The sequence below is a fragment of the Primulina huaijiensis genome, chromosome 9 (assembly GCF_012295235.1).
Source record: "Primulina huaijiensis isolate GDHJ02 chromosome 9, ASM1229523v2, whole genome shotgun sequence".
Taxonomy (NCBI): Eukaryota; Viridiplantae; Streptophyta; class Magnoliopsida; order Lamiales; family Gesneriaceae; genus Primulina; species Primulina huaijiensis.
Window position 1 is genome coordinate 19,394,724 of NC_133314.1, and position 25,700 is coordinate 19,420,423.

Genomic DNA, 25,700 nt, shown 5'->3' on the forward strand with positions numbered 1-25,700 from the left:
AAAAATCAATATATTATTATTATTATAGAATAAAAGTTGGAAAAAAAATGTGGGTCTCGATTTTTTTTTTTATTAAAATAAGCTTCAAATTATTCGATACCCACAGTAAGTTGTGTGTTTTTCCAGTTCATCGTGATCAAGAATCAGTAATTCCCGATTTATTTCCAGTTCACCCGGTTAGATCTAACAACAGCTAAAACGTAAAAAACTCAATAAAAAAAAGAGCAGGTATCTTGTTAGACGGTCTCACGAATCTTTATCTGTGAGACGTGTCAACCCTATCGATATTCACAATAAAAAGTAATACTTTTAGCATAAAAAGTAATATTTTTTTATGGATGACCCAAATAAAAGATCCTCTCACAAAATACGATCCGTGAGACCGTCTCACAGAAATTTTTGTCTAAAAAAAATATTTTCTTGAAACATTATCTTAATTTCTCGATCTCATGAGATTTTTTTGCCGTATCGTTATATTCAAACTTCATTAAAATAATAATAATGATGTTCATGCCATACTGTGGCAACCCACGTGATAATTTCTCAGTTGGTCGACATGNAAAATTATTCATCATTCCGAGTAAAAATAATTAATTATGATTTTGATGATAAAAATTAGTCTTAAACAGACGTGTTAACAAATGTTTTAATATAAGTTTCTTGTAAAATTTAACAAATGATTTGATAATTATCAAGTACATGAAATGTATATTATTTAAAAATTGACTAAAGGTTCAAAATTTTAAATCAGCAAGTTCCACGTTTGAAACCATGTTATCAATCATCTTTTCATTTTATTTTATACTAATGAATAATAAGCACATAAAATGCGTGTACACAATGTAATATATTATTAGGAAAAAAAAATACTTTTGACTATCAAACATTTTTATGGAAAACAATAACTTGGTGCAATAGTGGAGAGAAGACATGGGAATTTTTAAAGCAAATACAAGGTGGTTTTTATTTGGTAGGAGAACTTTCATTCTATTTTACGAGATAAATGGAACGGATCGTATTTATGAGACGGATATCTTATTTAGGTCATTCATGAAAAAGTATTACTTTTTTATGCTAAAAGTATTATTTTTTATCGTGAATATCGGTAGGGTTGACCCGTCTCATAGATAAAGATTTTTGAGGCCGTCTCACAAGAGACCTATTCAAAGCTTACTTGCTTTGCGAATAGTTCAGACCAAGAGGAAAATCAGTTTTCTGGAGCCCAACAACCGAGGCCCATTTACTTTTCTTGAGAAAAAAGACATTGCGGCGCCATAGCTCAAAACATCAATCTTCGCGTTCTTTCTCGCGTCTCTCTTACTATTTCGAAATCGACATGACGAAGCAGAGAGCAAATTGGTCTCCGTACGACAACAATGGAGGGTGAGTTAAATCCTTTTTCAATTTATGGAGAAACCCTTTGATTTCAATGCTAATGTTGTGTGTATCTTGATTGCATTGTACAGGACGTGTGTTGCGATTGCCGGTGCTGATTACTGCGTGATTGCGGCCGATACTCGAATGTCCACTGGCTACAACATTCTTACCCGCGATTACTCCAAAATTATTCAGCTGTGAGTATAGTTTACTGCTTATTTAATTGTTTGAGGCTTTGGTTGTTTTTACTGAGAAGTTATGATAGAAGTTCGTAGTAAAAAGATCCGATTTTTACTTTTATATAAGTATTTTGTGCTCTATTGGATCCGTTTGTTAGAAGGTTTTAGTCTTGATTATGAAGCTTATTATTATTATTTTTTACTGCGAAGCTTATTTGGTGAGGTTAATTTTACTGAATTATTTTGTTTACAAGATGTCTTAGGCCGGGTTTGAAGATAGATTAATAAATAACCAGTAAGAAAATGTTAATTCTGTGCTACAAAGAATGCCGATGAAGCACACTGGGCACACAGTCTAGTTTTTTTTTGTTTTGTTTTAACTAGACTAGATACTAATTATGCACATATGCTTACTGTTTGTTCTTTTAAAGACATGGAAAATACTCTTCGCGGGGCTTTCTATTTATTTCCTGTATGAAACCATATTAATTAAGAGCTGAGAGCGCAATGTGGTGCAAGGGACACAACGCAAGGTGAAGGTTGCGATTTACTGAATTGATATCCCTAAGTGGGGATGATTTGCTGTAATCTAAATATTTGAAGAAAATTTATTAAGTGAATAAATTATTTTTACCTAGCATTTTGTCTCGGATTTATAATCTCAACATTTTTCATTCACTTAAATGGTGTTTGAAGCCTTAACAGTGCATCATGTAGACTGGGCTTCATGGCTGAAGCACGTGATTTATTGGAGGACTGGACCTGAGGCTCAGCCCTTTATTGACAGAGCTTGTGGGCTTTTAATGACTTTGTATAAACATGATGATTTAACATTCAATGGACCAAGTAGGCAAGTACTAGCCATTTAATCTCTGTTTAATTCCATTATCATGGAGCTTTCACAAGGAGATTTCATGATGGAATAATTGTTCCTCACCTAAATGCGGAGAGTGTTTCTTTTACTTTTTACTTCAGTAGGATATCATATATAACTTTCTTATATTTATCAACACATGGTGATCACAATGCTTACATTTCGTTTTTTTTCCTCATTGATGCTCGCAAAGCTGTTTGTATTTTACTTCTCCTGTGAAGTTTTTTTTGGTTTCTTACCATGTAGGGCAGACAAATCTTTGATGGCCTCTTCTGGCTTTCAAGCAGATGTCAGAGCTCTGCAAAAGGTCTTGGAAGCTAGACACCTGGTGAGTTATTGAATTGTTTTGTATGTTTAAAATTTGAATTTATTGTTAATTCCTGGATAACGTGTTGAGGTACATTTAGCAAGTAATAAACTGGGCAAGGTTGTAAATGGCGGGAGTAATTTTTATAGATAATCATAAATAATCATACAATATAATCACAAATAATAATCATAAATAATCATACAATATAATCACAAATAGTCATCATTTTTTATGTAAAATGTGCAATTAAATCATGTTTAAACACAAAAAAGCTCCATACAATATAATATCATCTAGATAATGTGCAATTAATAAAGATTCATCATCATATTAATGCTATTATGCTAACAAAATAATATAATTACTTTTACCAAAAACTAAGTTTAAATTTCAAAGTTTCAATCAATTATCCGTCATTAGAACAAGTAGTAGACTAAACAGAATATTTAAGTCAGGAATTGCATATTATTAAAAAAGTATGATAAATAATAAATATGCAATGCTTAACCTAAATATTCTGACTGCTGGCAGCGATCGGCTGCTGCGGCGGCGGGCTGTGTGTGGTGGTTGAGACTTGAGAGTTGAGAGTGAAAACCAAAAATAAAATAAAGAAATTGAGGTGTACTAGGGTTTCGATTTTTAAACTTAGTTGACTTTGACTCAGTTTTTAAAATTTTTGACTAGGTTTTTAAAATTGTTAACTACTATTTAAAAATCTCGCCTAGCCCGCCTGCTCGCCGCCTCGACTCGCCTCCCCAACGCCGTATAGCTTGGGTCGCATAAAACACCCGCCTCATGCATAGGCGGCGCTTGAGGGCCGCCTACCGTGTCTAGGCGGCCACCTCGACCGCCATTTAGAACACTCAAACTGGGTAATGACAAAGCACAACAATCTCTGGCCATCTCCCAAAGAGGGCAAAAGTTTGTGTCTTAACTATGGGGGCATGGTGAGATGTTATGCATGGTTGGAGAAGTAAATTTGAACTTTCTTATAAAGTTGAGTTTGATGTCATTTAACAGAATGTTTGGACAGATATCTTTGAACTAATGTTTGTTTGGATTCATTCACATAATTTTATAATCGTTATTTGACTTATAGATCTATCAGCACCAACATAACAAGCAAATGAGCTGCCCTGCAATGGCTCAGTTGCTCTCTAATACCCTGTACTACAAACGTTTCTTCCCGTACTATGCTTTCAATGTCTTGGGTGGCCTTGACCATGAAGGTTAGTCTTAATCTTATGTCAATTGGGTCATTATCTCAATCTTTATACTGATTCAATGTCCGTTTCTTTTGATCTTCCTAAAATCCTGAAGGTAAGGGCTGTGTCTTTACGTATGATGCTGTTGGATCTTACGAAAGGGTCGGATACAGTTCCCAAGGTTCTGGTTCTACCCTTATAACACCATTTCTGGACAACCAACTGAAGTCTCCCAGTCCTCTTTTATTACCAGCAAAGGTGTGATTTTGATAACAGTCTCTTTCAGCATTCTTATGTACCTTTTTCTTCTTTATCTTCAAATTAAAAACCACATGGTTACTACAGGATGCGGTTACTCCCCTTTCAGAGTCCGAAGCCATTGACTTGGTGAAAACTTGTTTTGCATCAGCAACAGAGAGGGACATATATACGGTAAGCTTGTTTCCATTGCTCTGTCACTGATATGCTTTGTAAATAGGATCAATGAGTGAATTTTGCTGCACATTCTTTATTCATCAATAATACAAACGGAGGATTATGTTGTGCAGTAAACAGTGAATCAAATTTAGACGACCCAGTAAACAAATTAATTTTTCAGGGATAGAAAGTTACTTCGATGCTTGGAAGGTAGTTGGAAGTGGCTTTTCTGTTATCATGTGAATCTATTTACCAATTTTAGTAGGGATTATCAATTCTTTTCAGGACTATGAGCTTCATGCTAAAGGATTTCCAATGTTCATTTGTTGTCAATACACTACAAACGAGGATTAACTTTTCCCCCGCTCTTCTGAACTTGCTAATGTGGTGTTGCAGGGAGACAAGCTGGAAATAGTCATTTTAAATGCTGCAGGCATACGGCGTGAATACTTGGAACTCAGGAAAGATTAAGTCCAGATTTCTGTTACTGGCGTCCATGCTGTACCTGAAACGGGAGGTTGAAAATGCTTGGGATGCCCTCACTTGAGGAGGGTGGTCATTGCTTACGCTTTCTTGGATTCTGTATGTTCTTCTTGCCTCAATGAATTGGGCCTTTAATGAACTGTTGCTGTATTTGCATTAATTTGTGGTTGAACTTTTAATCCGAGGTACATGTGATAACTGCTGATTGGCACCCACATTCTTATTGGGAATTTGTACTGCACTATTTACAACGAGTCCTGCGCAACAGGATCTTGACTTATCTGTTCTCCTGAAAAAATTTGGTTTGTTGATTTTATTTGCGCCATGAACTTGAAAATCCGTTTCATTTGGCTTTCGCTAGGTCACTTAGGTTCCGTTTGAACAAATGCTTTAAAAACATTTTTAATGTATTATAATTGAAAATTTTAAAGTATGTGTTTGGATAAAAAAATTTTAAAACGTTTTTGAAAAATATTTTAAAAAGTGTTTTCCAAGTATATTTTTTAAAGAATAAAGTATATTTTTTAAAGAATAATCGAGATGTATTTTTTGATGTTCTTAAAATATAAAAACGTCGTTTAAACGAGAATTAAAAGGAATTTTTTATAGAATATTTTGTTTTTAAAAATATTTATCCAAATACATTTTCAATTTTCAATCTGAAACATTTTTATATAGAATAGTTTTCTAAGCTATTTATTTTTTTAAAAAAAAATTTTAAACATTTTATAATTTTTTGTAAAAAAATATTTTTATGACTTACAAAGCTTGAAATTTTTTGGAAAAATAGAAAAGTTTATTGGCCACTGATCGTTGTCCCGATTCTTGATGGAAGGGAAGCCAAACATCCATTTAGAGTGACACCTTATGTCTCCATCGCAAGGCCAATAGTTTCTATAACAATTTTATGGGAAAATCCTTATTTAATCATGTTTTGGCTTATTATAAATTTTGTATTTAGTTCTTAGTTAACTAAAATATTTTTTTTAGATTTTTACCCAATTTAGTTCAAATTCCCATTTTGTCCTTGATTTTGTTATTTATTTATTTTTTTAGCTCACCATGTTTCTGTAAAATTAATTAAACATCATACCTTTTGACCAAAATGTCGTCGGATCGTGTTTGTCGAATTTTACAGAAAATTTCTCATAGCTTAACCACACAGTCGCAATCGACAGTTTCTGTCATATATTCCTTCAACAATACCTTGCACAATATTGTTTTGTTTCTTACCTTAAGACGTAAAATAATAGTTTTAATTTGAAATAAGCATAACATGAGGGCAAAAATATGATGCTTTTATTCAGATATATAAAATATCATTACATTAATAACCTCATATAGAAGAGAAGATAACTTGCTTAGTTACTAATTGTAACTGAAAATACAACATATAAACTGAAAGAAAATATAATATTACAATATTTATTTGAAAGAAAATTGAAGACGATGATCGACGCTCTCAACTTCCTTTTGCCTTGATATTTACATAAGCCTCTTTCAGATTTGAAATTCGGACTTCAGAATTGTAGATAACTTTTTGCATTATTGGCTGACAACATCCTGTAGTGGGTAGTCATGTCTTCCACTAGTTAGTGGTCTTGTCTTTTTGTGGTGGTTGAGTCAATTATCGCATGTTTATTGTTTTTTCATTGTATTTAATAAGAAAGACCCGTTAACTGAATTTTGATAAAATTTAAATGAAAACTTGACTTTGTCTGTATTAGTGAGACAGACTCATAATCCCCATGTTCTTTTGGTGGATATGTCATCTTCACTTAGGTTGGAAACAAAGGGTGTTTCATCTGTAAGAGGACTTTTGATAGATTTCTGGGCATTGATCTCTGACCTCTTGAGCTTTGATAAAATAGAAAGTCTTATGTGAGCCTTTCTCATTTGATTTTGGTGCACCATTGAAAAAGTAGATCTATAGAATGTCTCAACTGAACAAATAGTCATTATTTTGCCGATGTTTCATATACAACTTCCTCGATCCATCTTGGCAGTAAAGATATTTCCAAAAAATTTGATGATGTGGTATAGATCAAGATAAGAGCCTCAAATTCATACCATAGCTTTGACATTTTTGGGATGATCATGAGGTTTCATCCAAAGTCTTGGATATTTTCATGATACATCCACCATTCCAATAGCCCAGATTAATTTTTCTATGATTTTCAACTTCTCCCAAGTTTTTTGATATATTTGAAATGGAGAAATTGTAAATTCGTTAGTATCAACCTTATATTTACCTTTGTCAGTTTGAGATCTGATGTTGATCTTTTCCTCTTCATTATACGAAGTAGATGATTGACTTGATGACTCGAGATAAAGATACTGAGTCTCAAATTTTGCTCGAGCCGATTTGTATAAGAATGATCTCGACTTAACATTTGTGTTAAGGGTACTTGAATCTCTTGCTCAAGGTATAGAACCATATACTCTAAATTCTCCTTTTTGAGAAGCTAATGGTTTTTTAATAGTCTGGATGATAGACTTTTGCAATACAGACAACAACTGAGTGTAAGCCTATAAACATGTAATTCTATCAGAGACAATATTCTTATCAACCTTTTGTAGCCTACCTAGAGACAATATTCTTATCAACCTTTTGTAGCCTACCTGCAACTTCTGGATTTATGGCAAGCTTGTTGAACTCGTTTTGAAATTTTTTTAAGGCGTTCTCTAAAAATCTTAAATGCCTCTATATTTTTATGAAGACATCAAAATTAGCGATGACCGTCTCTAGTTAGAAAATTTGCAATAAATATTTTTACGAGATTTAATCATAACAATATCAAAATTATAATTTTGATATATAACTTGTCATCTTAATAATCTAAAATCTAGCATTCTCGATTCAATTTTATTTTTCAAAAAAACTTTAACATGTGTATTGTCAACTTTCAAAGTAAATTTCTTATCAAGTAAAAACAATGGATATTTTTTTAAAAGCTATTTTTAATGCATAAAATTCATTTTCGTTGATCTGTCACCGTGTTGCCTCTACATTTGAGAGTATTCCACTCCATTGCAGAGCCATCTAATAATGATACTGACTTAACACTTGTGCTAGGATACTTGAATCCCTTGCTCCACGTATAGAGCCATGTAGTCGAAACATTTCTTCTTGAGAAGCTAATGGTTTCTCAATAGTTAAAAGATAGACTTTTGCAATACAGACAACAACTGAGTGTAAGCCTGTAAACAATTTGTAATTCAATCAGAGCCAATATTCTTATCAACTTTTTGTAGCCTACCTGCAACTTCTGGATTTATGGCAAGTTTGTTGAACTCGTTTTGAAGTATTTTAAGGTGTTATTTAAAAATCTTAAACGCCTCGGCATTTTCATAAGGACATCAACATCACTGCCCATCTCTTGTTAGAAAATTTGCAAGAATATTTCCATGAGATTTAATCGTAACAATATCAAAAATATAATTTTGACATAAAGTTTGTCATCTTAATAATATTGCCTTCTCATATTTAGATTCAATTTTATTTTTCAAGAAAGTTTTAACCCGTGTATTATCAACTTTCAAAGTTAATTTTCTTAGCAAATGGATTTTTCAAAAGATATTTTTACAGCATATAATTCATTTTCGTTGATTTGTCATCTTATGACCTTTGCGTTTGATAATAGTCCACTCCACTATCTGTATGGTTTTTCTCTTTCTGGTGTGAGCTTCGTAAGAACTGTTGTACACCAATGATCAATGGACTTTGTGTATAATATCATATTATCTTCATCTTGAGATATAACTTTTTTTTGAAGATTTTTTCAAATATGTTTCAATTGGCTAAGTCCCTTAGTGTGTTATTCTATTCACATGAATATTGCATATTTCTTCAAATGGACTGCACACTTTTTTGTGGTTAGCTAGATTTTGATGGACATTTTAGAAAAGTTAACAACTCCTAAGAAATTTTGAAATTGTCTCTTGTTCAGTTGTGTTCATTTTTAGATATATGACATTGAGACATTTTTTTTTATAAAAGTGATAATTTTTTCTTCATCGGTTAGAATTTTTGCACCACGATGGATTTCTCCTTTTTGATGTAATAATGGTTCTGTATCAAAAGATGATGATAACATTTCTCCAATTTTCTTTTGACTATAACTGGGTCGTCATAGGTTTTGGATTCTTGTTTGAATATCCTTAAACGTTTCAAGAATTTATTTTTGTTTTTCGATGATTTCTTCAATTTTTTGTGGTACATAATATAATTTTTGTCATAATTTTGTATTATATTTTGTATTTTTCTAAGATCTCCCAAATGTTTAGAGGAATATGGAACTATTTATAGGAATATAGTATTTTGAATCATATTTTTCCTTAGTAATATGATTCATTCCTAATTGTTTTTTATATCTAATCTTAGTTAGATCTCTTTATTTTAAATATTCCAAAACACTAGAATAAAATTTGAAAATAAGAAATCTTGAACATATGTTTAGATCCGATGCCTCTTAAAATAGGTAAAATTTTGGTATCATCAATATTTATGATTTTGAGAAATATCTCTTTCTCATACAATTAAGTTACACAATACTAATAATATAATATATTGAAAATGTTCAACCAAGGCTCTAATATCAGTTTTATGGTTTTTTTTTTTATATTTTTATAAAACAAGGTTATTTTGGGCAATTTGTCAAGTTTTTTAACGTGAAGGACCAAATTGAGCATGATTTGAAAGAATAAGGACTAGATAGTGATAACATGGATCAAATTGGGGTTTGAGATAAACATTAGATATCAAATTGGAGTTTTTCCCACAATTTTATCATTAAAGTTCTTTTCTATGTTAAAGGAAGCCAGTTGGGTATGCATTAATTACATTTTTTTAAAAGTTAGAAGACGTGTTTTATTACAATTGAGTTTCAAGATCTCATATCAAACTTAGGATTTTTGTATCACATGAGGGATAGAGTAGGTCTTTCATAAGACGGTCTCACGGATATTTATTCGTGAGACGGATCACTCCTGTCTATATTTACAATAAAAATTAATATATTTGACATAAAAAGTAATACTTCTCGGTGGATGACCCATATAGAATATCTGTTTCACAAAATTGACCCGTGAGACCTTCTCACATGAGTTTTTGTGTGAGGTATAACATAGGATGTTAATCACAACATTTGTGTAATTAAATAAGTGAAAATAAAAAATTGAAAAAAACATAGTCCAAGCCTAGGGTAATCAATTTTTTTAATACATGATGCAATTATATTTTTGTCAAGAATCACATCAAACACCTCAACCAAACCTTAATTTTGCCATAATATTTAACTTAGATTATAATAATCCGCAAACAATATACTCAATTAAGAACCCGTCCGTCATTTACTCTAACTCAACTCTCGTTAAAAATTCTCCATCTTGCAAAAAAAAAACTCTTCTTTTAAAATATTTTTCAAAATAATCTTGTATATGTTAAAATATTTGTTTCTTTTTACTACAAATTTTTTGTTTGATGTTTAGAAGGAAAAAAATACAGCATACTACAAATGTAATTTTTTTATGAGTGGCTTGTTGTGCTCAAGTAAATTAGAATTTATTAAATTGGTTTTGAATTTTGATAATTGTTTTTATCCAGTTTATTTATTTTTATTTGGGTTATATTTTAATTTTTAAAGACATTCTATTGTATTTGTTTTTTTTAATCAATTTAAATATATGTTCTATTATTTTGCATTGTACTTGCTCATTCACTAAAAAATATGATATAGACGTTGGTGAAACATATTGATTTCTTGTTCAACTAAATTTAGATTATGTCTTATGTGAGACGGTCTCGTAGATTTATATTCGAGAGATGAGTCGACTTGATCCATATTTGGAGCCAAAAGTAATATTTTTGGCCTAGAAATTAATATTTTTTCATAAATTGAGGCAGATAAGATATTTGTTTCATAAAATTGACTTGTAAGACGGTCTCATAAGAGTTTTGCGTTAAATTTATATTCAAAAATAAAAAATACTCTTAAAATAATACATTAGTATAAATTAATTAATATTTCTATAAATTATTAAAATTTCATAATGCCAATATTATTGATTTAGAGAGATTTTATAAAATACTTATATCTTCTTAATTTCATGTAATTTGAGTCTAGAATACTAATGGCGCCTAAAAATGTATGCCATCTTTTTCTCTCCATCACCAGTCTCGGGACCGAACGATGAATAACATATTTTTCTTCATTTCTCTCCATTCCTTCTTCTTGTTCTTTCTGCAACACATCACCTTCTCTCCTTTTTCTCTCTATATACACACGTATAGAGAGATCCAATACGTACACCAAAAACAACAAAGAAATTAAACACGTAGTTAAGAACAAGAATGTTGCCATTTCAAACCCTTCAAGAAGCAGAGGTTTCTCTTGGGAGAAACCTGACGTTTGCCGAGACATTATGGTTCAAATACTCTCACCAGAAATCTGATAACTTTCTGTATTGCCACAACACAATTTTCTTGTTCGTTTTCTACACGTTGCTGCCGTTGCCTTACGTGATTGTAGAGCTGGTGCGTTCGGAGAAAATCGACAGGTTCAAGATTCAGCCGAAGGTCAAGAACTCCCTGTCAAATATGTTGGATTGTTACGGGAAAGTTTTGAGGACGTTTGTCCTTGCTGTGGGGCCTCTGCAATTCTTTTCTTTCCCAGTTATCGAGGTATTTTAATTTTTGATCAGACGTGCTTCAAGATTGGATATACACTGGTCTATTTTCTCATCTTCTTTGTCCTTCTTTGTTTTGCTTTCTGTTCTCAATCCACTATTTGTAATATAATTCAATAATGATAAAAAAAAAAATTCACTCTTAAATAAACGGCCTTTCTTCTAAAAATTGAGCATCATCAATGCCCTTGCAGTGGATTGGAATAAAGACTAGTTTGCCATTGCCATCCGGCACAGAGATATTCTTGCAGATTCTGGTATACTTTGTTGTTGAGGACTATGCAAACTATTGGCTGCACAGATCGCTTCACTGCAAATGGGGCTACGACAAAATCCACCGAGTGCACCACGAATACGTGGCTCCAATTGGATTTGCAGCACCTTATGCACATTGGGCTGAAATCATCATTCTTGGCTTAGCTTCATTTCTTGGTCCATTACTTGTTCCAGGACACATGGTCACTTTCTGGCTTTGGATGATTCTGAGGCAGATGGAAGCCATTGAGACTCACTGTGGGTATGAAAATATAAAAAACGTACTTACAATGAACATAAATTTTGATTCCACATCAAGTTCCATGTATAATTTTCTTGTTGGGATGATCAGTTCATTAAAACTGCACATTTACTATCAGCAATAGCAGCAGACACTCGATCCTAAGATCAGACATTAGGTACCCAATAACTCAGTGAAATGCTCGTGTTCTTGTTTTTCAGGTATGATTTCCCTTGGAGCCCTTTAAAATACATTCCCTTTTATGGAGGAGCAGCTTTCCATGATTACCATCACTACGTGGGAGGGAAAAGCCAGAGCAATTTCGCATCAGTATTCACATATTGTGATCATATCTATGGAACCAACAAGGTTTGTGAGAAAATTATCATATTGTTTCGTCCTATGTGATTTGAACACCTTGCCAATTTTTGTTTCACATGTCCTTTACTGATGAAGTTGTTAACTTGTAATCCAGGGCTATCGGTATATGCAGAAGGAAGCTTTTCAAAAGGTATAAGCAACACGTCCATTACTAGTTGACGTTACAGATAAATAACAGGGCTCCGAACTTATCTTTATAAACGAGTTTAATAAAAAAAAATATTATATAGTTTAATTTTGATTTTTTTTTTTTTGTAAAAAAAGAAAAAACACCGCCGAAATATTGCGGAGGGATTGGCAGAACCTTAACTATAATATATAAATATAAACGAACATAAACAACAGAAAACTGTCTTTTGAACTTATACTCGATCGTGAGTTTCTAAATAAAATAATTAATCTTGAATTTTTTTTACCACATATAGAGTATGATACATAGTAGTAATGTTGAATGATGCATGCAATTTTGTGATTTATCTTATCTTATTACACTAGCTAGGCAAATAAATACATTGTATCATGTGATTTTTCTTGCATGAAAACTCCAGAATTTTCTTCTAACAATGACATTTGAATTTTGTCAGACAAGGGAGAAACAAAGGCAAGAATGAGCCGAAAACTAAGAAAAAGTGATCAAAGATTGGCATTGACGCATAGTTTTGTGGATCATAGGACAGATAAGGAGTGTTCTGTTCAAAAGAGAAATTCTTGGAGTTTAGTTTAGTAGATTTTATTGTTGGAAACAATTTGTGGTCTCTGTACTCGTCACGTGTACCTAGTTATTGTAGTCCTTTTTTCTGGAGCACTTGGGTTGGAAATTTCACCCCTACTAACGTTACTGTTTTAGCTATTATTATATTAAAATGATGTACTTTTTTTTTTATATATATATATATCTCACTATTTTTGCATTTAATCTATATTATTTTAATAATCCGACTCAAGTATGAAATATAGAGACATTAACTGATAAATGCATTAACTCTACAATCACCACATCGGCATATTTATTAGTAATAAAATATGTTTCAAAAAAAAATTAGTAATAAAATAATATACCACAAAGTTTAGGGTGGAAGACGTTTAGTTTACTTAACTAGTGTAGTAGCGTTAACATTCAACATTTTCAAAATAAAGATTTATCTTCCCAAATCATCGATTTTTAATATTTTAGATGTTCAACTGAATTAAATCGTTAGAAGTTGTGTATATAGACTCAGACAATCTTTTCTCCTTTGAACTGTCTTGCGTTAGGGAGTTGTCTACATGTATTGAATATTCACACTTTCTTACATACGTGAAATATAAAAGTGTTCTAAACTCTTGATAGATATTGCGGAGATAAATAATATTTTCAGTTGAAAGAAAAACTAATATTTACATCAATTTTGGATAGAAAATCAGTTTAGAAATGCAAATTCAATTCCAAATGTCAATAACCCGTTAGCACTTCTCCTAACAAAACATGTTGAGCAGGAACATTAAAAAACACTCATGCATGGATCCAACATTTGGCTATTTCATGTACAGACTGCATCATAAACATTTGTTGTCAGAACAAGTTAGGTGTAACAAATTCACGGAACGAGAGAACATGAATACTCGCAGCTCTATATGGCACGTGATCCTCACTTTCGAGTCAATATAGGCGAAGGTTAAGTGTTGGTTTGAAATGCCATGGTAATAGTTCAAAATGGGATGAACTCATGAACCTGCTGCTCTTCGTGGAAAATATATCTTGCAAGTGCCTTACGACCCTTCAAAGTCTAATGTCATCTACAGAAAGTTCCTTTTCTGACAAGAGTTTAAGTTTCTGCAGAATAACAAGAGACAAAATATTTTAGAATTACAAATCTAAGTATTTCAAAATTTAAATAAGTTGCAGATGACATTTCTAAGGCTCAAATCAATACCTTGATGAGATCAGGTTAGTGCCAACTGGATAGCATATGAAAGACAAACTAATATACGAGACAAAGATGTAGCGAAGTCTCAAAAAGTAGCATGTGAATGTTGGTAACATGATTTTAAATTACTGTAATTTTCAGTGAACAATTTAAAGTTATCCTAAAATTCTATAAGATAGTATGATGAAACAAGTATAATCAGTTTTTCATTCATATAAAAGTAATGCATGTGAAAGAAGAAAATAATTAAAAGAGAAGCATACCTTTCCTTTGAAGGTTGAATGAAATATATGGCATCCATTGAAGGCAAGGGTTGTCGCCGTCTATAAAGGTCTTCTACCTATGATAAAGTGAAATGAGTACATAAAATTGTAATGATAAGAACTTGAACACTGGTAATGAAGTTTTCGAGTAACTGAAATATAACGAAACATATAACCATAAATATAATAGAAGAGAGCTAAGCCACTGTAGATTGGCCAACCAATTTACATATATGAACTAGTATGAGAAAAATTCTTTATAAAAGTAAAAGTTAGAAATTCATACTTATATTAAGAAAAAAGAGTAGTGAAACTTTGTGGTGAAAGAACTTAAAATACATAGATGAAGAAGAAAAGCCCTAGAAAATAAAAATGCCATACTAGATAAAAGTGAATCTTTGAGAAGGGTATTTTATATACAAAAAAATGTATAAATGCTTACATGAAACTCCTTGGTCTGTGATATCTGCCATTTTGCATGAGTGTGACATCACTTTTACTGTAACTTTATCCATGATGAGTAACTGAACACAATCCCGTACGTATTTAGGTTGAGCATCTTAAAAAGCAAAATAAAAGAAGATAATAGTAAAAAAAATTTAGCACTCACACAGTGAAATGTTGATTTCGTAAGTGATCATGTTTGGGACCTCTAAGATTTTCAGTTTCGTGAATACAGGTTTCCATTATGTGAAACAAGAGTACAAACTGATAAAATTTTGGATGCATCCACTTTTTTGATCAAATCATAATGTACTTTGCGAAAGTAACATTCCAAACAAGCTTGAGAAATTTCATTGACAGAATTTTGTAATTCATTTCAATTTATAGGGTGATACAGTTAAGCAAGAAACAACGGTCAGTAGACAAGGAAAAAATATAGGAGGAAGAAATTATATTTCCCCTACGTTAATTCAAGCCACTCTGATCAAAGAAACAAATCACAGACTAAGCAATGTCCCTGCGCAACATATTTGGGGTTCCCCTGGAATTTAGCTTAATTAGAAGCTCGTTAACTTCAAATTATGCAGATTATTCATGAGTTTTAGTTCTCTTAAACCAGTTACGCATAAAATGGCTTTTTATTAGTCTCTGTAAATGAGTTACAATAAGTAAGAGTACTGACAGAGTGACATAATTAAAAGTATCTTAGCATGAAATGCGGATTAAATAATTTCCTCCAAAAGAAATGTAACGTGCTGTAAGATAAAACATACCTTTCATGATGATCTCGAATCTCCAGATTTTGATGTTTGGAGCATTTCATACCATAAACCTACAAAGATTTAGACCAAAAGTATCAATTATGATACTAACGAATCTCATGTAACCTTCTGAATCATAATTTTTCATCACTCCCACGCAGTCATGCTCTTGAAGATTAGATAAAGCGTCAGCTTGCAAATAAACATTCAAAATTATAATCTGCAATCATTTCAACCCTTTTTCTGGCTAAATCGGTACCCACTGATGCGATTTTCATCTGTTTAAAGCTTCTCGTGATCAAAACTGCTTTAGCCAGCCAAAACTGAATGGTGACGTCTTATAAACAGAAATCTCATCCATTTGACCGTATTTTAGGACTCCAAAGGTTGTCGCATACCAAAACATACAAAGTAAATACGCTGACAAAGTTTTAAAAAAACGTGGACATAAGTCATAGCAACACCCGACATCATAATTTAGATATACATCAATGAATGCAGAGCAAAAATCTAGTTCAAATATGAAAGAACAAGGGAGGGGCTTACGATCGCGGCTAATTTGGCAGAAAATCTTATACTCTCCGCCGTGGGAGGACGTTTCGGAATCCGAAAATGACATTCTATATGGCTGGCCACTCTCAGGTGCCGGAGATGAAATCTGAGATTCGAATTCTGGAAAATGTCCTGTTTCCTGGATGGAAAGAGATGCGTCAGCGAAAGAGAGACGGATCGAGGAAAGTAGCGCGTTTTTGAAGGGGAAAAGGCCGTTATGTTTTTGGGGAAGCATGTTTTGCTCCAACGGTTACTGCATATTAGTCCCTATACTATTCCACTTCTTTACATTTCCACTCTCTCTTTTGTTTTTTATTTCCTTGAAATTTTGGCAATACTTTTTTTCCTTGTTGACTTCAAGTTCAAGCATAGATGAGACTACAATTATGAGTACAAATTTTGGTTTCTTTGAATTTTTTTTCGATATGTCGAGTAGGCACTAGATAAACTTTCGACTTAATTTGTTCTTACATCACTTTGGTAAACTACACTAGACAAACTCAATGCAACTGACTCAACCGAAAAAATATTGGTGGGAAATTTACAACACACTAATGCAACTGACATTTTCGACGGTGGCTGCAGATGCAACAACCTTAAATGAATTCTTCTTTTCAGAAATAAAATGTCATTAGTTTCGTTGGTTTCTTGTACTTTATAACACGAGATAGTTCGGGGGTTCAAGGACCTTATGTTATCATGCATGGAATATTGTATGAATTGAATAGAGGAGTTTAATTCTTTAATTTTTGTTTGATTAATATTTTAATTTGATGTATGATATCTTCAAATATGAAGTTTTTATATCACGCTCAAAACTATGTATTTATATGCCCCACGTGGATTTTAATCATTATTACATATGTATTAGACTATGTGTTTATTTACATGAGAAGGTCATGAGTAATAAAAAAAAAAAAGAATGATATAGTACTACATTTCTAGAGTATGTCTTATGCGAGACGGGTTCACAGATCTATATCCGTGATATGGATCAACCGGTTCATACCTACAGTAAAAAGTAAAACTTTTCACATAAAAAATAATATATTTTCTTGAGTCGGATAGGGTCATGTCCGAGATCTGACTCATAAAATTGATTGATAAGACGATTTCATAGTAGCTTTTATGATATTTCTAATTTCTTGTTCTTCTAGAATGTTGCATGTAAAAAATCAAATCTAAATTATATTTATATCTTGAAATAATCTAAATTTTGTTTAAGTGAAAAATATGGGACCCCGAGGAGGAAACTGTGACACAAAATTTATTTTGGAAGGCCGATGGTTAATAACTCATAAAACCCTAAGATTTCAAATTTAAGACTAGATCGAATAACGATAGAGATATATAACAAACCACATTTGAAGGGGAAAAAAAACATATTTCGGAAGGGTGGGATTTCTAAAGTGGGCCAAATTCGATCCAATTCATTTCCGGCCCAGGATGGGCTGAAATGTGTATTATAAATTATTATCTCATCTCGGCATTCAAGTGGTTTGTTATAAATATGCCCCCATACAATCAAATATATATTTTCAGAAAATCAACAACAACAAAAACTCAGCCACAAATTTTTTAAGCCTAATAATCTATGTTGGAGTAGGTCTTTCATAACACGGTCTCACGGATCTTTATTCGTGACACGGATTAATCATGTTCATATTTACAATAAAAATTAATATATTTGGCATAAAAAATAATATTTTTTCGTTGATGACTCATATAGAATATCTGTTTCACAAAATTGATCCGTGAGACCGTCTTATATGAGTTTGTGTGCCTAATTTGATATTTTATTTATGAAAAATATAAAAAATAATCTAATTTGTACTTTATTTACTAATTTTCATATCATATTTACTCATTTATTAGAAAATTTACAATCATTTATTGGGTTTTCGGCAAAGAATATATTTTTTGGTTTTTGAGCAAGTTTCTTATATTTGTACAAANCAATAAAGTGTCACTAATCAATTGGATGTGATAAAACATATTTAAATTGTACATTCAATAAATGAGTGACACCATATTAGTAGGCACGTTGAGTGAAAAACATATCAAAACTACGTATATAATTTTTTTCCTTCAAAATTACAGTTTTTTTTCCCATTATATTTAATCAAATTAAAAAGACTTCTTTGAAACAAATTAACACTCTTATATACATTTTTTATCTTATATATTTGCTTAATCGTGATTTTATCCTTATTACAATATGAATAATGTATCTTTCATTTTTTCCAAATTTTAATCCTTATTCATTGAGAATGTTGATATGATATTATACATGTCACTACTACATTGAATCCACATTAACGTAAGGTAATAAAAAAGACTAAAATAACCAAAAAGAAACAGCATTAGTGGATTAAAGCTGAAATTTGACAACATAGATAACCAAAATATCAAATAAACAAATATACATGATCAAAAAATACAATCCCAGAAAAAAAAATCCCTTTTTACACAGTGGGTCAAATTTGTTCAGATACCTCGAGTAAATCTTACGATAGCGTAACTGATCAATATTTTACAAAATCATACCTGCCTTGCAAGTCAAATTTTCACTCTTTCTTAATATTCAGACAGACAAATTTTGATTTTAAAAGAAGGCCAAACCTTCAAAATTATAAGCCTCAAATTAACCAACAGATGTTACTTGGAAGCTTAGGAAGTCGAAGGATATATAATACTAGAAAAAGACTTTTGAATATCAACTAGTACTCAGGCGTTACATATATACAATAATATTTTGTAGCAAGAATAAGACTTTTGAATATATATTAAATATTAACTAGTATAGGCGTTATATTCGCAATATTTTGATTGGATGGTAATAGTAGTTTGGAATTGTTTTATATGAAATAGTCGCACATTGATTCTTAAATAATCCACATCGAATGACAAATCTTCTTTGAGGAAATTGTAGTAAATTTCGTGAGCCTTGGATAGTTAGATTATCCGATTTCACAAAATTAAACTATATTTCGTCTCTATCTAATCTGATTTTGAATCTTCAAAATTTGATTATGGCAGACAATAGATCATATAGTAAGTATCTTGTGAGACAGTATCACGAATCTTTATCTGTGAGACAGGTTCAACCCTACCGATAATTACAATAAAAAGTAATACTAAATTCAATTAAACAGTCGTACAAAACACCTCAAAGGGAAACAATCAACATCTATAATCCTTAATTAACTTTATCTCGTTGTTCGGTATCCCAAACTTTGGTGTTCAATTTATGAGTAAAATTACGAAAATATGGATGATGATCATTGTTCAATTGGAGAGCAAAGAATGAAGTCGAGTGGTATTCACGTGTATTGGTCGTTAACTCTTAACGATGAACTAACATAAAATTGTGACACGATTTAAAATTTGAGGGCTATAATTAGTACAAACAAAACAAACTACTGTAATTATCCAAGTTTTTAAAAATGGAAAGTAATATTCAAATGTCGTATCATAATGAAGCCATTGGCTTTTGACTTTTCGCGTCTATTTCGTAAGGCAAGAATAATAAACTCAAATAGAAAAATAAGACTGAGTCAATGTAATCTCAGTCGCCAAAAGCTTTTTAACTGGAGGACAGAGAGAAGTATTCCAATATATATATATGAATACCACGAATCTGAAATAAATAATAATAATTTGTTAATCTTAAGTATTTCATATTTTAATTTGACATATAAATACTGTTATTTTCATTTTTATTATTTTAAATAAATAAAAGAAGAAGCAAAAGATTCACTTTGTTTGTTTTCCATTTTGAAATTCAACTCCCCTCCAGACAGTAAAACCAAAAGTTATTGTTCTTTTCCTGTATACTGGTGCACTGATATACGCGTTGTGTTCTTGTACAATATTTTTTATAATTCATTTGGTTTATATTTAAATGATGATCAATGTAATTATAAGAAATAACGAGAGACTACTCTGCAATTTTAATATACGATTAAAAAAATAAATAGGAAAAAAAACTCATGTAAGAATTGAACTTATAAGTTGATGCTTGTGAAACAAAGATTCTCTCTATTGAGCTACATGTGACTTATATTAAAGTTTTAACACATTATAAGAAATGAAGACATCTAAAACTAAAATTTAACTACTCACAGTTGATGAATAATTTTACGATTCTCGTAATCCTCAATTAAATTAGGCAAGGCCAAGGATAGATTTATATATTTTTAAAACCCAAGGATATATACTTTCTGTAATGGGAAGATGAAAATGTGTGTGTACATATATATCCCGAAATTTTATATAAAATTTCATTTTTCTAAAATAATTAAGTTCAAAACGAGCGAGAAAATAGCTCAAAAAGATGGCTCGTGGCTGGACTTGGTATCCCGTTATACCCTCTAAAATAATTAAGTTCAAAACATAGGCATAGACATTTGATACACATCAAACATGTGATATATAATATAAGGATAAGTTAAGAATAAATAAGATATAAGATATTATATTTAATGTTTGGTATGATTTTAATAAGAGTGATTAAATTTATATATTATATTGTAATGACAAAATTAACCTTATCATAATAAATTTTATAATTTCAAAGTTGTTTCTTGAGTTCATAATTATAGGATATTACGTTTGTGGTGTATTTTATCATTAAATTAAAATTATCACACCTAATATAAGGGATATTTTATCATTGTATAAAATTATTTATCACGGGCCCATGAGCTTTCTAAAAGGTACTAAATGTGGGATAATGGGGATTATTAATCAATCACTCCCTTATCCAGTGTACCAAACTATGACTAAGTGCTGTCCATCTTGCTCAATTTTCTTGTCACTTTCAAAAGAGACAAAACAATATTTTACATATGCATTCTATATATAAGTTATTTCTTTAACTTTATAAATCAATGGAATTGCGTATTATTCACAAACATTAATGGTCTTTAAAATTCAAAGGGAGGCTACTTTTTTTTTTTTTTTTTTGGTGAAAAAGTATGCAATATGCTGCGGGACTCACAATTAATGAGACCTAATTTTAACTTCTATTCTATGGGTTTGTTGCATAAGTCAAATTATAAAAGTCTCGAATAGGTGAGCTAATTAATTAATTTACATACATACATATATATGTATATACATACACGACATGTCATAATCTATTTCCCCAAACTAGACAAAAAATAATAATAATAATTAGAGATTAATATAATACTATAAGCAAAATTTATAGGGTGAGCTAGGGATCTAGAATTAATTGAACAGTAACGGAGTGTGGGGAGTCGTTCTTCTTAAATATGTATTTTTTCCCGTTGTTTCGCATTTTTTGACAAACAAAGTTGTATAGGGACGAATTAAACTAATAAATAAGATGATTCTATGTTTATAATTGTCATAAATCCATAGTCGATCTAGCGAAGAATTTAAGAATAAATTAGTTGGAGTACGTATACAAATTGAATACCGATTCCATAAAAATTCTCCGTTTTCCTTGAAGAAATAGTTATATATCAGACTCGCTCGAAAATAGGGAAAATTGAACCCAGGATCAATAGTTAAACGTTCAATTACTCTACCAACTCGGATATCCTGATAGCATATATGTATATATATTTGTGTGTTCAACAAAAGAACAATATGTCCATCACTATTAATTAAAATTAACGGATTAATGCTAAATAATTGGCACGAAAATATATTTCAATTACTTATTTTGATATATATAAATTGTTTTGCGTTTTGAACTCTTGGACTTTCACCTGTTTGAGATAGAGCTATTTTATTGGACTCAAAATAATTTTAGCACACTTGTTATTAATTAAATAATCAGTATATATATATGAATGAATATTTCAAATGCGCGTTTCGTTGATGCATGCCTTTTCCTTATAATTTTTTTTTTCAAGTCAACTCTAATACAAATTATTACGTGATAACATTTTGGCTGCCCAATTGCATGATAAAATCCATAGTCTATGCAGATTAAAACAGACGAGAACAACAAGAACGACTCATGAATTAACATACTTTACACGTTGGTTTTGTACTTTGAGGAATAAGTCTTGAAAATTTAGACATAAACCAAATATAATAGAATCGATAAATTAAAAGGAATTAGAAAACTTTTTTTTTCTTTAAACCAAACCTAGAAATAAATTTTATATGTTCCTTTTAAAAATAATGTTGATTTAACAAAAACTGGATTAAAGTTTTTATAAACAAACAATTTGATTAAAAAAAAAAAGTGGATTCTTGAGGAAAAAAACATTTTCTAGAATATTCTCTGTTACACTAATAATTTGTGTTATGTGTATCAAATTTCAACTGTTTTTCTAACTGTATCATAATTATAAATTTGTCACACTAATAATCTACAAGTAGCAATGTTATAAAAATTATTGCAGAAAATATTGCTGAGGATTTTTTTTCCCGAGTCTGGTGGGATATTTTTCGTTTTTACGTAAGTAAATATTATGATTTATTTTCATATTGTACAACTCAATATATTTTAAGAAATTTATATATTTTTAATCATATATACCAAAATAAAAACTCGAATTAATTTGTTATTCTCGTCAAAGTATGTGTTATTTACCATGTAAGAGGGGAAAAAATCATTTATCCAATACCAACGACTTCAAAATTCTTCTATCCCTCCTCCCTATATATACCAACCATTAATGGAACAAATATGAACAAAATATATCTAGCAATGGCATCAAAAACCCTATTCTCCATTCTTCTTATCTCTATCTTCGTTTCATCATCCACTTCTATCGATCCTAATTCTGTACGCAAATCTTGGTGCAGCCAAACACCATATCCGCAACCCTGTGAGTACTTCATGTCACACAACCCCAAGTACAAAACCATCAAATCCGAATCCGACTTCTTCAAATTGTCGAAAGAACTCGCCCTAGACCGCTGCTCCCTTGCGCACAACAACCTACTACCCCTCGGTCCAAAGTGCCGTAACGAGCGTGAAAAGGCTGCTTGGGCCGACTGTGTAGAACTGTACGAGAGCACGATACTTAAAATCAACCAAACCGTTGATCCAAACGTGAAATGTTCTCCTGATGATTCCCGCACTTGGCTCAGCACGGCCATGACGAATCTCGAGACGTGTCGAATGGGGTTCGTAGACTTTGGTCTCGCCGATTATGTTTTTCCTATGATGTCAAACAACGTTAGCATGCTACTCAGCAACGCACTAGCCTTGCATAATATCGGCGGAGGGTTTCAGAAGCCGGATTATAAAGAAGGGTTCCCGAAATGGTTGAGGACTGGTGACCGGAAGTTGCTACAGGCATCAAACCCGACGGCAAATATCGTGGTCGCTCAGGATGGTTCCGGCAACTACAAGACCGTGAGTGAGGCTATTTCTGCGGCCGGGAAACGGTCCGGAAGTGGAAGATATGTGATACATGTGAAGCAAGGTACTTATACAGAAAATGTGAATATTGGAAATAAACTGAAGAACATTATGTTGCTAGGGGATGGGATAGGGAAGACGATCATTACTGGAAGTAAGAGCGTTGGAGGAGGGAGCACCACCTTCAACTCGGCCACCGTTGGTAAGTTCAATAACTAAGTTTTCATCCCATTCAATCATATGATTTTTTTTATTGATATTAATTAATTACTGGTGAAAATTTAATACTACCAGTATACATTTCTTGAGAAGCACTGATCTTTAATTTCTTGGTCAAGAAAAAATGGTTGACAAAATTTGTTAATCGTTTAAATTATAAGAAAGAAGAAATCTCTTTCATCTAGATGAACATGATAAGCATTGATCATTAAAATTTCGTCTCCTCTCCTTTATTATTTTTAAAGGAAATATAAGTAACATGACTATCTACATTTTATATTATCGAGGGAGGATTTTGAAATTTTAGAAGCGAAAGAATATTGTGTGTGTGTGTGTGTGTATGTGTATTGAAAAATATTTCACTTCAATTTTAGAAACATTTTAAATTGGAAGGAAATGCATGCCCTGCAGGTTGGCTTATCCGTGGAAATGGATGGCAAATATTATATATATGATGTATATATAATAAGAATGTGACAACGTTTACATGCATTGACTTTAATTTATAGATATAGATTTAAAAGTACTGATGCAGACAGAATTTTTTAAAAAATGTGACAATATCCGACTTCGAATTTGGAATCGTTAAAATGTTGACAAAAGCATTGCCCAAGTAAAAGACCAATATTATAATATGCACAAGTTAACCAATATACTCCATCAATATCCATTGTTAAACTCATTTGGAAAATCAAATTTATGAATCTTGACTTTAATATTTAATGTAAAATAATATAACTACCTTCGAACTAGCTAGGAAATTAGATAATTAGAGTTTTATTAATTGATTTAATTCTAATATTTTATGATATATTCATCTGCAGCTGTCACTGGTGATGGATTTATTGCTCGAGGAATCACCTTTAGAAACACCGCAGGAGCCGGCAACCACCAGGCGGTCGCCCTGCGTTCTGGGTCAGATCTCTCTGTATTCTATCAATGCAGTTTCGAGGGCTACCAAGACACGCTCTATGTTCATTCCGAAAGACAATTTTATAAAGAATGCGACATATATGGCACAGTGGATTTCATATTTGGTAATGCAGCCGTGGTATTACAAAACTGCAACATATACCCAAGAAACCCCCCAAACAAGACAAATACCCTAACGGCTCAAGGTCGGACCGACCCGAACCAAAACACCGGGATATCCATCCATAATTGTCGGGTCACGGCTGCTTCAGATCTTAAACCGGTTCAAGGCTCCGTAAAGACGTATTTGGGACGTCCGTGGCAGAAATACTCTCGCACGGTGTTCATGAAGACCTTCTTGGATAGTTTGATCAATCCGGCAGGTTGGATGCCATGGAGCGGGAACTTCGCGTTGGATACTTTGTATTACGGGGAGTATGATAATACCGGTCCTGGTTCTTCCACTGCGAATCGGGTCGCATGGAAGGGTTATCGCGTGATTACTAGTGCAACTGAGGCATCAAAATTTACCGTCGGGAATTTTATTGCCGGGAGTTCTTGGTTACCGGGGACTAATGTGCCATTCACTTCTGGTCTTTAAATATTTATCATATTTCTTGGTTTGTGTTTGGGTTATTTGCCTTAAATTGTTTGTGTATCTATCTAGTATATAGGGAAGAAGAAAAATAAAATAGTGTGGACACGGCATTTTATTTCTCCGATTCTTTATTTTACAGGAGTTTGTTGGCAATTGTACCCTAATATATTTGACTCTTGTAAATCCTCGAGTTGTGTAATAAGATAATACAATTTAATATAATGTTGTTTAATTGTGTTTGTTTATTCATATAATTAATTTCTGGTTTTTTTTTTTTTTTA

The 25,700-nt window shown here is 31.8% G+C and overlaps 3 protein-coding genes across 3 annotated transcripts; all 3 read left to right on the top strand.

The window, feature by feature from the left end:
- The first annotated feature begins 1,182 nt into the window (after window positions 1–1,182).
- LOC140983769 (proteasome subunit beta type-1-like) lies at window positions 1,183–5,099 on the top strand. Its single transcript, XM_073450901.1, has 7 exons — window positions 1,183–1,383; window positions 1,467–1,574; window positions 2,677–2,758; window positions 3,840–3,969; window positions 4,061–4,203; window positions 4,291–4,377; window positions 4,759–5,099. Exons 1-7 carry the CDS (start codon window positions 1,337–1,339, stop codon window positions 4,831–4,833), a joined length of 672 nt encoding a protein of 223 aa, XP_073307002.1. The 5' UTR covers window positions 1,183–1,336; the 3' UTR covers window positions 4,834–5,099.
- Window positions 5,100–11,078: 5,979 nt separating this feature from the next.
- On the top strand, window positions 11,079–13,292 carry LOC140985122 (methylsterol monooxygenase 1-1-like). The gene is made up of 5 exons (XM_073452877.1): window positions 11,079–11,527; window positions 11,727–12,049; window positions 12,250–12,397; window positions 12,504–12,539; window positions 12,994–13,292. The coding sequence occupies exons 1-5, from the start codon at window positions 11,198–11,200 to the stop codon at window positions 13,018–13,020; spliced, it is 864 nt and encodes a 287-aa protein (XP_073308978.1). The 5' UTR covers window positions 11,079–11,197; the 3' UTR covers window positions 13,021–13,292.
- A 9,702-nt stretch (window positions 13,293–22,994) lies between these two features.
- Window positions 22,995–25,651, top strand: LOC140985396 (pectinesterase 2-like). The gene is made up of 2 exons (XM_073453251.1): window positions 22,995–23,892; window positions 24,734–25,651. The coding sequence occupies exons 1-2, from the start codon at window positions 23,010–23,012 to the stop codon at window positions 25,420–25,422; spliced, it is 1,572 nt and encodes a 523-aa protein (XP_073309352.1). The 5' UTR covers window positions 22,995–23,009; the 3' UTR covers window positions 25,423–25,651.
- Window positions 25,652–25,700: the final 49 nt, after the last annotated feature.